General features: G+C 38.3%; 2 protein-coding genes across 2 annotated transcripts; both read right to left on the bottom strand.

The window, feature by feature from the left end:
- Positions 1-113: 113 nt before the first annotated feature.
- On the bottom strand, positions 114-1683 carry LOC125883882 (endonuclease domain-containing 1 protein-like). The gene is made up of 2 exons (XM_049568504.1): positions 1278-1683; positions 114-1122 (listed from the first exon to the last, which is right to left on the bottom strand). Exons 1-2 carry the CDS (start codon positions 1566-1568, stop codon positions 532-534), a joined length of 882 nt encoding a protein of 293 aa, XP_049424461.1. The 5' UTR covers positions 1569-1683; the 3' UTR covers positions 114-531.
- A 2376-nt stretch (positions 1684-4059) lies between these two features.
- Positions 4060-11027, bottom strand: si:dkey-85k7.11 (endonuclease domain-containing 1 protein). Its single transcript, XM_049568502.1, has 2 exons — positions 10617-11027; positions 4060-6676 (listed from the first exon to the last, which is right to left on the bottom strand). Exons 1-2 carry the CDS (start codon positions 10908-10910, stop codon positions 6056-6058), a joined length of 915 nt encoding a protein of 304 aa, XP_049424459.1. The 5' UTR covers positions 10911-11027; the 3' UTR covers positions 4060-6055.
- Positions 11028-13497: the final 2470 nt, after the last annotated feature.

Below are 13497 nucleotides of genomic sequence, written 5' to 3'. Positions count from 1 at the left end.
GAGGTAGGCTTACAGTTTTCATGTAAATGTACTTTTGTAAATGATAATAAGCAATATTTATATCACAGAAATGTTCTTGAATGTGTCGAAATAAAGCTTCAAACACATGTTGATTACAGTTTGCAATGGTTTATTGCTGCAAATTAGAACAAGCAGGTCGATTTTGTTACATTTTTTCAATATCCAGTTGTGTTCGAATATAGTGTTCAAATTACAGTAAGAGCATCGCTAAAGAATGCAGTCTCTACGTGTTTACAAACTCCATTGTTGAGCTCTTTCAATAGACCTTTGTCACAGGAGACATTCTGACATATGACAGCAGGATAAGCATAGGTCTTGCATGCTGGCTCACTGTCACACTGTCACGGCTTACCAGGACACTTGAACAGTGTCATTGTTAATGTTTCACCTGTGCTTTTCTTACCATGACAAGTCAAAATGTCTGCTGTGAAAAAGATTTATTGAAGAGGAAGAAACAGAATGAGATAGTAAAGGCGAAATGGCACATTGCTGCCTTTTGGCCAAATTTTACTATTCAATTTTACTGGATGCTGGTGGGACACAGTCATCCACAAAGATCTGAAAGTTGTGGTCTACAAAGGTTGTCTTCTTGAGGAACTCCTTCAGCTTCTGAACGCTGATTTCCACCACCTCGTTGTCCTCCTCATTCAAGCCATAGTAAGCAAAAGATGGGAACTTATAGCGCTCGTTATAAGGTGCATTGTGATCATAGTCAACGCAGCAATAAGCGGACCACAAGTATGTGGGCACTGCTACGCGATTGATGTTTTCCCGGCGGATCATCTTCCCCGAGGTGGTGATGCCTGTGACGATGTACGCTGTTCCGCGGCAGTAGTTGTTAAGCCGTTTGCGGATGATGTGCTCCTGATCGTTCCAGACTCCGTTGTTGAAGTCGGGCACCACAGGCACGACATTGGTGAGGGTGTAGGTGGAGGCCTTGTCATCAGGTTCATCCTGGTGCTCATCCGGGTTGAGGGTGCCACGCTCGTAAAAGATGGCATTTGTGTAATCATCCAGAACAGCTTGGGCGTCTTCAAAATTCATGTGCATGTAACCACTTGGGAATGGCTGCATCTCATCAGTATCAGAGGTTGTGGATAGCTGTGGAGGCAGACAGACAGATCCAGTGCAAATGAGAAAGATGAAGATCATACAACATCTACATATTTTTTTTAAAATTTTGAGAACTGATAACATGCTGGTAAAGTTAAAAGACTTTCTTAGCAACTTATTCTCCATCCTTGATTTTTCTTTACCTGAGGTTCATACATCCATGGGACATCCACGCATTTCTCCCCATCTGAGCGTTTGAAAGTGTAGGCAGAGTACACAGGTATGTGGTCCACGATGTTGTACAGCGTCACATAGCGTGGCCTCTTGTTGTAACGCTGACAAATGAACTGGAGGGAGTGGTGCTCCAGCCCAGTCGGTGGTGTTCCCATGTAGAGGAATTCTCTGCACTCTGGTGACAGCTCTTTCTCCACTCTCCCTCTCACTACTGATGTTGCTATGTTGACAAGCAGGAAAGCCTGCACCCAACGTGCCATTGTCAGGAGAGCTTTAATGTCACTGTGATGAAAACAGTCAAATTCAGGTCAAGTATGTCTCTGTGAGCCGCTACAAATAACTGAATGTGTCTCTTTAGCTGCCCATGAAACTCAGTGAAACGGCTAACACAGGTTTCACACTCTGCTGTCTATAATCAGGACTCAAAATGCAAAACAATACGGTTGTCAGAGGCGGAGAGGGTGGGTGGCTCCTGGGGCCCCAGCCCCAAAGGTTTTCTCAAAAGCTTTAAAGATTTTCAAAATACTTTTAACTTTGTGTCATTCAGATAATAATATGTGCCCATGTTGTTAGTACTACGATGCTATTCCCTAAAGAATTTTAATATAATTGAGTGAATGTTCTTTTGTTGGCCTGATATTCACTTAAGAGTTATTGAACTCTGAATGTCCTGTGTCTTGTGTTTTTTATATTCTTTGTTGGTGTTGGAATGCATCACTTGAGTGTCACAACTAGTTCAGTTGTATTGCTATGCAATGACAATAAAGGCTTTCTATTTTTAGTTCCTAGTTCTAGCTCTCCATGGCAATAACTACCGGGATTTGTGCAATAATTGCTGTGGACTGGGAAATCTGCTGACTCTGGCACTTTATATTCATTGGCTATGGCACTTTATAGCTACCATTTTATATTATGTGCAATGTGTTTTTGGCAGTGTGGTTAATGTTTTTAATATTGTATGCAAAGTGTCCTTTTTTCTTTTTTACTCTTATGCACCAACAAGGAGTGGCACTCCAAATTTCATTGTATCCTGCAAATACAATGACAATAACAGCTTTCTAATTTCTAATTTAAAGACAAATTTCATTGGCATTATAAGGGCTCCTTGATTTGCAGTTAGAGCAGCCAGAATTATTATGACACGGGTTCAAATGTACCCAGCTGACCACCAACAGAGTTACTGTAGATGTTTGTATTTGGTTGAATTTAGGTTGTAATGTCGGGTGACAAAAATTCAATATTAGGACGACGTTTAATGCCAATTTCAGTTTGATGGAGAATACTGACAACAGATGACACTGATATTTTGTTGGTTTAAGTTGTGTTGTTATGTAACCAAAGCCAACATCTGCCAAACAACTCATGCCAACATCATCTTGACGTAGAATAACATTTAGTTGTAAGCAGTGGTGGACAGTAACACAGTGCATTTACCTAAGTACTGCACTTACAGTTTTTGAATATCTGCACTTTACTTGAGTATTATTTTTTGGGATCTTTTTACTTTGACTTCACTATATTTGAAAGACAAATATTGTACTTCTTATTCCATTACAGTTCTATGAAGGCTCTCGTTACCTGTTACATTTGCGCTGAAGTCAGCAGATGATATTCTTTTTTCTTTTCTAAAATGCAAAAGTCCATAAATGGTGATCATGCAGCTCTATGTGTGGTTTGTTTGACAAAGTGGTGTTCCTGTACCTCTACCTCAAGTCACTGCATTCAGTGGGCTGTTTTAGAGTCATTAGGTTCTGTAAATGTATTGCAACAATATGCAATGTGTTGCTTTTGAGGTGCTCCCTGGATTAGACAAGCAGCATGCTATGCCAAAACAGGGGGTGCAATGATGTACAGATTTTAAGACTTATCTTTTCTTAAAAGGCTTGAAATATATTGCATATAGCTGCCATATTTGGGAAAAATCCCTCTGGGGGTAAAAATGCCTCTTAGACCCCCTAGATTTGGCCCGAGCCCCGAATGTTTACAACTTCTGGCTCCACCCCTAGCACTTCTTATACCTCAGCAGGTCCACCCACTATAGAAGCAGCTTCAGTAAGCAGCCACAAGCAAAGACATCAATGTTTGTCTCATTGGTGGGTACGACAAAGGTTAGCTCCTGCTTCTTAAGTTTTTCAAACCCACACACTGCTGCTGTCAACCAAACCTGAAATACACAAAACTTTATGTACACTTCTTGTCAAGTCCTAATGGTTTTCAAAGATTGCCATGTATATCATGCTGAATCACAAGTGGTGCACTAGACATTCAGACATTTTTTTAATTCCTGTATCTTGGATTAGAATGTATACTCATAAATGTTATATGGCTTAAATGAAGCACTAGCATAAGCAGAAACAGAATATATTGACATCATCACGAACTATGTGGGAAAATGTTGTGTCAATATTTGAATCAACTTCAAATTTTAAAGAGAATATAGGAACATTTTATGCTGGAGTGCAACAAGGGCAACTTGTTTTTGAGTTTCAAGGCATCAAAGATGGATCAGCAGTCAACTCACATGACACTGACATTGACACTGTGTCATCTATCATGTATTGACCCATAATCCAGCGATTACATATGCGTAGCCTCGGCAGAGTTCACTGAGCTGGAAGCAGATGTTTTGCAATATAGAGTGTGTTGAAAATCAGCATCCAGGGGTGCATTGTAAGAGTGTAGGCGAAGGGCTAGTCCACTGAGCTGGACTTATGCTGGTCAGGGTTCAGCCGACTCCACATAGCATTTGACTTAACTGCAACAGTGTATCTTACTCAAACAGTGAAGCCAATATGCAGCTGTTAAATTGCTCACAGAGGGATAAACTTCCTCCCTGACAGTCGTTAACTTATCCAAATGCGTAAGTCCCTTTGGCCTGCTTTTTTTTTTTTTTTAAACTTTTGGGTAACAAATTTGACATGAACTCCTCCCCAAAAAGTACGATTTGCAATGTGTACTTATAAAGAAATCTGAAGAAACTGATCAGTGGACCATAATTTTACAGATTACTTATGAAAACAAAGACAGGGTTTTAAATGTGAGATGATTTCGCTACATATTAGGGCATGAGAGAGGATAACATGAAATTTAGTTTGGAACACTAGAGACTCCATAGACAGTGCACTCTTAACACATTATGCAAAAACAAAACAAAAGTTGTTGTTTTTTTATTCATGTTTTTTTTTACCAACATGTTATTAATCTAAAACATTGTCAGGATTTTTTTTTTCACAATTTCAATAGATGGACAACAAACATAACCATAGGCTGTTCTAAATTTCATTAATTCGTAATCCATTCACAACCATGGACCCAAACATATCCAATGTCATGTATAGAGGTGAAGAGTATAGTGGACTACTGAGGGTAACGAAAGATGTTTTCTAACATGGTATATTTCATTTGGTGATAATCCTGTTAAATGCTAAATAACTCCTGCTTCAGGGTGATCCACAGAGTGTCAGAGGTACTCATTGGGTTCAAGAAATGTGATGAAAGATGAAAAAGATGAAGATGAATAAAAAATGTTTTCAGAGCTGTGGTTCTGGCCTTTTTGTGAAGCATGGTTTTGTGAGTTTTAGCACATTTTTCCAACCTGGTCTCACAGAAACACATGAAATGACCCTGGCCTCTTAACACTGCATTACATGGTGGTGGCACGTAATGTGTTGAAATTACATGCTAGCATTCCCTGGTTCAACGACATCATGCAGAGGGCAGTGATTAATGCTATGACCCCATAAATCGTATAAAGAGTAAGAAAGTCTGTATAGGAAGAACATCAGTGTGGTGCATCCATCAAACAAGCATAGGACTTTTACCTGAGAGACTGCTGTCTGTGTTTCATGTGAAACTGAAAGTCAACATAGACTGTGGGCTACGTCGCTTTACGACATTCTTACATCCATACTTTTTTTTAAACCTAACATAGTTTTTTTCAGCCTTAAACCAGCTATGCCGCCCCGTATGTAACACACACAGTCATGTTAACCAAAAACACAAACTTATATTGATATCTAAACCCAACTTTGCCGCTACCACATAATGCGGTGCTAAGAGGTCATGCTGATTTCATCTATGTCTGTGACATCACGTTGCCTTTTTCCACACACACAGTATATACCCCACCTGTGTTAGAGATATTTCTCATAAACAGTGTTTTCTTATAAATGTTGCTAAATATTAAAGCCTTCTTTGTTCAGCACTGCCCTACAGTATAGGCAGTTTTTCACACTAAGGCATAATCTGATATAACCTAAATGTGAAGTTTCTCATCTTTGAAATACACATAACATGAATGTATAAATTAAAGTTGCATGATGGGAAATGTCGGATCTGGAGTTCTGGGAGGTGGCTGATACTTGACAGTAAAGTCAGGTTGCCCAGGCTCTGCTGCGTTAATTTGGATTTTTTTTTTTTAGAATTAGAGTCTTGTAAATCCCTAAAAATGTGATACTATAGTGTGCAAATTAATGTGCAGTTAACGTGCAGTTACACCTTATGTCCTTTAGCAGTGCTTATAGTCATCTGTACTATGGCTCATTCTCCCATACAATTTAAAGAGACCATTTAACCTGCAAAATAAAGAGTTATGTAAGTCACAGAATGGTTCATTCCCTCCTTAATATAAGTCCAATTTATTTTGTTCCACGTGAAACTCTTAAAGTTTATTTGAGTTAGTCATGGTTATACATGCATTTCATTATAAGCTTTATCGTAAACTGTGTATCCAGTTCAAGATGTCCGATCATACTGAAACACTGGTCAGTTCTCTCTTCTTCCTGAAGGTGTTTTCTGACACACAGCCCTTGTAGAAAATACTCAGGTCGCTGTCTATGTCTGTCTGACTCTTCAGGAAGCTCTCCAGAGTCTTCAGAGGGACTTCCACCACACTGTGGTCAGTCTGTTCATTCAGTGCATAGCCCCCATAACTAGGGAACATGAACCTCACCTCATATGGAGAGTTACGGTCAAACCGCGGGCAGCAGTAAGCCAGCCATAAGTGTTTTGGGATTGCCACACGGTCCCTGTGATCTCGCTGGATGGTCACCCCAGAAACAGTCACCCCTGTCACCATGAAAGATTTGCCATGGCAGAAGTTGTTGAGGCGGCGGCGGATGATCTCCAAATATGGGTTCCATGAAGCATCCAAGAAGTGTGTGATTAATGGGACGACATTGGTCAGAGTATATGTGGAGGATTTGTCATCGGGCTCTGATTGGTGCAGGTCAGGATTCAGTGGACCACGTCTATATTCTACAGCATCTGTGTAGTCCTCCAACACGGCCTGGGTGTCCTCAATCAGGGGGGGAGTGTCTTCAGTGAGGGGAAGTGCTCTCATGTTGCCACTCTCATCATCGGAAACCAACTGAACAGGGAACAGAGAGGAAAGAAAAGTGGTGTTTATAATTTTGAAAGTGACTGTTTCTCAAAGGCCAAGACACTTGGCCTATTCAAAAAAGCATATTTATTCTGACGAAAGATGGTTGATATTTGAACTCATCGCTTAAACAAATACACCCCTCTTGTCATGTGCTAGATTTACTGTCCCTCTCTCTCCAACTGCCTTTCTCTCTACACACCCATGGTCTTTCTCTTGTCCTGTGCAACAACATGGGCGCCCCCTGCTGCTGACTGGTGGGAATAGCGCTGTGTGGTTTGAGCTGAGCCACTTTATATATTTCCCTTTTGGAGTCATGGCTGTGTATGGACACTGATAGGTTAGTTTTACTAACTGCTGAGACTATAAAAAGCCAAATAATGTTTTTAGCACCTAAAAGACTAGTTCACCATTTTGGGAAATATGCTCATTCGCATTCTTGCCAAGAGTTAGATGAGAAGATCTTGTGTTTGTACAGCCAATATTTATGTTTTGTAAGTGTAGGCTCTGGAGTGCATCAGGAAGATGGATGACATGACAGCTCCTGCGAAGTGAAGCCAACACATTTTGACTGCCCCCTTGTGGCTATTAGTGGATAGGACAGGGCCAAACTGAAAGATCAAAGCACAGGTCAAATATATTTTTCCCAAAGATGATTTCTGTCATTTTGGCATGGGTGCAGATCCCGGGGGGGGATGGGGGGGACATGTCCCCCCCAAATTCTGAAAAACACAAATTGTCCCCCCCAGTTCTAAATAGCTTAAATGATTGAAATTGAACAAATGTATACAGTAGTCCTATATACTTGGAGAAAGGGAAGATGATGAGCAGAAATGGGAATCTGTGAGAGGCGAGAGATAAGAACGTGAGTGGACATAACATGTCTGAGACCCTGAAACTAGAAGTAGCATTAACTAACAGCAAAGCAGTGAAAAGGAGGGTGATGGCTGGTTCCATGTACTACTGGCTGTTTAAGAGAAATAAACAGTAAAGGTAAGCATATGATTCTCTTTGTAGTGCTTTTTGAATGACTTGGTGATGGTGATGAGCCTCTATGAAATCATGAAATATGCTGGCAATCTTAAGCGCTCTGTGGGCATGATTTGCAAAAATCACAACTGATTGTGTCCCCCCCAAACTTGTCATCAGATCTGCACCCATGCATTTTGGGTAGTTCTTGTCATGCTGATGCATTTTCAAGTGTTCATTTTTCTGATAAGTTTGTTTTAAATTGTTATTTGATGCTATGAAAGGAGTGACAGCTACATGTGCGAATCAGAGTGCTCACGATAAATGCCGCTGCTCGCAACTGGTCAGACGGCAGGAGCTTGACACCCCCGAGCTCGCCGCTGCGAAAACGCCATCTCCAAATGATGTCATCATTCCAAGATGGCAGCAGCCTTATCAGGGATATTTTGGCTTAATTTTTGTACAGTGGGATGAAGTGGAGATGTGTTCTTTATATGTGGTATTAGTGTAGGCTAGCTGTCTCTGTGCTAAGCTAAGCTAACCACCTGCTAGCGCTAGCTATGTAACGGTACTCAGTTTACAGACATTATATCATGATACATCTCATGTCTTTTTATCTAAATGGTATTATTATATGGGGTGCCGTTTGTAAAGTGTCTCATGCTGAAAATAACATCAACATTTTGCCACATTTAGCTTCAAACAATGTTTAAAAAAGTATTGTGAATTTTTTAACGTCACCTTTTACCACATTTACAGCAATATTTGTTAACTTAGAAATATATTAAATAGTTAAATCTAAATATTAAATGTGTCACCTAAATGTTAAATCTAAATATTAAATCTAAATCTAAATGCTAAATCTAAATCTAAATCTAAATGTTAAATCTAAATATTAAATCTAAATCTAAATGCTAAATCTAAATCTAAATCTAAATGTTAAATCTAAATATTAAATCTAAATCTAAATCTAAATGTTAAATCTAAATGTTTTGGGTGAAACTAAATATTTAGCTAATATGCAAATTCACACTGCCGGTCACTGGAAGTACCAAAATAAAAGCTCGAGATGGTCAGACTTTGTAGAATCAAATAACGAATTAAAACCAACTTATCGGAGGAAATGAACACTTGAACATACATTAGCGTGATAATAACTACCTAAAATAACAAGAAACGTGTTTGGAGAAATTTTATTTGACGTGTACTTTGAGTTGTTAGTGTCCCTTCGGAGGGATTAACAACCTAAGATAAACTAACAACCGTCAGTTCTTAGCCCCGTTAGCAGTGTCTGTAATGACTCATTAACTCTTAAACGGTCCGTGAAAAAAATATTTTTTTCCAGCGGATGTCTTAGTTACAACATGATTGATCTAGCAAAGCAGTTTTGTGTTGCGATGTGTGGTATTTATTCAGTTTTGGGAAATCACGATGTCTAGAAAGCACCAGTGGCCACAGCCGCAGCAGCAGCAGCAAAGCTATCAGGACGTCATCTGTTAAATGTCTCCCATTGTCGGATACGACATTAAACTACTCCAGTTAGCTCAATCATGTTGTAACTAAGACATCCGCTGGAAAAAAATATTTTCTTCACGGACCGTTTAGAGTTAATGAGTCATTACAGACACCGCTAACGGGGCTAACAGCTAACAGTTAGCCCCACTAATCTACGATAACCACGTTATTAATTTCAGAACGTGATAGTAATGTTTGTTCAATCATTGTGTTTATAGACTTTACAAACACCAGATTAGTCTAAACGGTGATATAGTGACGTGAAAATGTGAGATATGCATATATATATGTTGCTAAACTCCGCTGGTTTTCTACCTGGAAGTATTTGTAAACAACAAGGTGATTCCTTCAGAAGGGACACTAACAGCTCAAAGTACACATCAAATAAAATTTCTCCAAACACGTTTCTTGTTATTTTAGGTAGTTATTATCACGCTAATGTATGTTCAAGTGTTCATTTCCCCCGATAAGTTGGTTTTAATTCGTTATTTGATTCTATAAACACAGTCTGACCATCTCGAGCTTTTATTTTGGTACTTCCGGTGACCGGCAGTGTGAATTTGCATATTAACTAAATATTTAGTTTCACCCAAAACATTTAGATTTAACATTTAGATTTAGATTTAGATTTAATATTTAGATTTAGATTTAGCATTTAGATTTAGATTTAATATTTAGATTTAACATTTAGATTTAGATTTAGATTTAGCATTTAGATTTAGATTTAATATTTAGATTTAACATTTAGATTTAGATTTAGATTTAGCATTTAGATTTAGATTTAATATTTAGATTTAGATTTAGCATTTAGATTTAGATTTAATATTTAGATTTAACATTTAGATTTAGATTTAGATTTAGCATTTAGATTTAGATTTAATATTTAGATTTAACATTTAGATTTAGATTTAGATTTAGCATTTAGATTTAGATTTAATATTTAGATTTAACATTTAGGTGACACATTTAATATTTAGATTTAACTATTTAATATATTTCTAAGTTAACAAATATTGCTGTAAATGTGGTAAAAGGTGACGTTAAAAAAATCACAATACTTTTTAAAACATTGTTTGAAGCTAAATGTGGCAAAATGTTGATGTTATTTTCAGCGTGAGACACTTTACAAACGGCACCCCATATTATTAAATTATTAATTATTAATTATTTAATGGCATGTTCCTATTCCTTTATCTAAAGCTATTCCTTCCTAAAAGAAGTGTGCTAAGGGACATTTTTGGGTGATTGACAGGTGGGTCAACCAGGTGGGAATTGCTGGTTGGTTTTTGGGTAGGAGCTCCAAACAGCCTTTTTCCTCTTTACCAAATTCTGCCCAGAGCAACTGGCAAAATGGCAGCAAGCCAATCTGAGTAAAAAATGTCCTGTCCTCTAAAGCAGTTTGGTGATGTGAAGTGACAGATAAACTAACAACATTAGTCTCTACCTGTGGCTCATACATCCATGGTGTGTCCATCCTCCTCTTCCCATCAGACTTCTTAAAGATATAGGCTGAGTAGAGGGGGAGGTGGCGTCTGCTGTCATACAACGTGGCATAGCGCAGCTTGTCTGCATACTTCTGGCATATCCTCCTGGGACTGGTTCCCTTCATCCCCACAGGTGGTGTCTGCATGTAGAAAAAATGGCTGCAGTCTTTGAAGCTGTTCGACACACTGGCACTCACCTGGGGGGACGCCATCAGCAGGGAATAAGATAGGACGCAGGTGCAAAACAGATGCATCGTCGCACAGCTGTAGTAGATGGGAAATAAAACACAACAGGGTCATTTCCTCATCATGTCCTGTTTGTCACACGCCACTGTGAATGAAGAAATTTCATGTGGTGATGAGTGAATGAATGTTCTGGTTAATGTGTCATCCTGTATTGGTGTTGCTGTCATAATAAAGTGTAATGTCAGTTGGACAGAGGCGCAGTATGCAAAGCAGTAGCAGCTCACAGTGGATCTATTGGCTGAACAGTTGATTTATCTGCTCCTATGATGTCTATGCAGCCATGCATCTCTGCACAGGCTTCTGTCGGGCTGTGTGCATGTTCTAACTTGTCTCATAAATCCACACTGATGTAAGTACCGTACATTAGACCAAAGTTCCTCTGCTATACATACTGGTATCAGAGATGGTTCCTCTTGCAGCCACATTTGGGGGTCCTGTGCCAGAAAAATGTGCGCCTCATATGCTTAATTTCCAGCATTATGGTGAATTTCTATGCACAAATTTGTGCTGTTTCTGCATCAAGTTATGGTGGAAATGTTTTTAATTTTTTCATGAAAGCGCTTTGTTTTTAAAGGTGGTGAGAAATGCACGTTCCAAATATTGAGGGTCTGCATCCCCTCAGAATCTACACTTATGCCTGTACCTAACCTTTACAAGATAAGGATATGACTGATCCTAAAATGAAAATAAAATTTAGAACACTAATGACTTTAAAAAAGCTGTCAAATATGGCAAGTTATAAACATCAGCTGTTTTTGTTCACCTTTAAAGCTCTTTTTTTTTTATCTTTCCCTTACTTACAGAGTATTTTGTTTTAAAAGGGATGCTTTACACTTTATTGTGACAATCATATTAACACAAACAACATGAGGTCACTTGAAATTGGTGATACCCCATGCCATTTTGGTTGTTGTTGTTGCATTACAAATACTAAAATAATGATGGTTGTTCATACATATATATGTTTAAGATTTTACTGCTTAATTTGAAAGCCTTGAATAGTCAGGCTCCTGCCTTTATCTGTGATTTATTAATTCCCAATGAGCCTGACTGCTGCCTGAGATCCTCCCACAAGGCTCAACTAGGTGACCTAGTGCTGTCCGGGCCCCTCAGCAGTGGAACAAACTCAGTGCGCTCTTTTTAACCGCCTCTTAAAACTCACCTCAATTGTTTGGCTTTATCTGAACTGATGGTATTTATTGTTACTTCTTATACTATTGTATGATGTTCGTTGATGTACGTTTAGATGTATTATTGTAAAGCACTTTGTAATTTTGTTTTGAAAGTTTCAACCCTATTGCTTTATAACACAATAAAATAGTTTTGAGCACATCAATTAGTTTTAAGTGGTTATTTATCCATCAGAAGTACAACTTTTGATCCAATGCACAAATAAAATGAGTGTTTGTTGTACTGTAGTGGTCATTTTAAGCAACTACAACTCCAAATCCATGAATGAGTGTATAGATATTAATAATAATCATTATAAATATTACTATTATTAGAGGTCTCAACACTGATATTAATAGTTGTGGTAGTTATACTATCAATTATACCTGTATTCAAAGCATGCACATGAAATTCTATTTTCAGATCCTTAACAACTCCAATCCCACACTTGCTGCACTACTTCCAACACATTACAAAAACAATTATGGTCAGAGATCATTTTGTCCCACTTACACTAAGACTCGGAAGGAGATGCCATACTACATTAGAGCAATAACCTCTAATACACTTTTCAAACACGCTATCTGATAGAGGGACATACCTGCAACTACTGATTTGAATCCCATATCCCATTTTTCTCACTCCACTTCAGCCCGCTACTCTGACATGTCTATGTAGCTGCCTATGTTTTGTCGATTTGCCTCTGCTGATTGTTTCTGTTTATATTTTGTATAATGTAATATAATGTTACTTTGAATTCCTTTCCTGTGTAAATAAAAAATTAAATGAAATGTTTTGAACAGTATGAATACTGTGTTATAGCTGCCATGCAACAAGTGCTTTGTAAAATGTTGTAACCACCCCACATTACATTACGTTGAATTCGTTGTGTCTTGTTTGCTTCTTTCATCTTTATAACTTCAATGTTAGTTTTCCTTAGTTTGGCCTCTTGTATTCAGTGAGTTTGATCACATGCAGATCCACATATCTGTACTGTCTTCAATGTGGAAAAACTATACTTCTATTAAATACTATAACTTTTAATGTTGTCACATTTTCTGTATTATTTTCCATTGAATTAATTCCAGATTGGATAGCTCCAGATCATACACACTTGCAACATGTTCTTTTTATCTCCACATTTCCTCTGTATTTCTGTCGTCCACTTTCGTTTCTATGTCGACAGCGGATGAAATATATTCTGAGGAATAATATAGTCTTCATAGAAGTTTGCAGTATGTGAAGAATGGTCCCATTTCAAAATCATTTGCTGCTGTACAGTCATGTAGTGCCTCTATTATTCAACAGCGCCCTCTGCTGACTAAACCTATCAAAGTAGTGCACATGCTCAGTTCGACATTGCTACCCAACATGCTCTGCTAGTCATTCAGTTCACTTTCAAAGGTATTGAAAGCAAATAACACA

The sequence above is a fragment of the Epinephelus fuscoguttatus genome, linkage group LG23 (genome assembly GCF_011397635.1).
Source record: "Epinephelus fuscoguttatus linkage group LG23, E.fuscoguttatus.final_Chr_v1".
Classification (NCBI taxonomy): Eukaryota; Metazoa; Chordata; class Actinopteri; order Perciformes; family Serranidae; genus Epinephelus; species Epinephelus fuscoguttatus.
The sequence above is the reverse complement of the archived record's forward strand: the minus strand, read 5'-3'. Positions and strand labels throughout refer to the sequence as shown.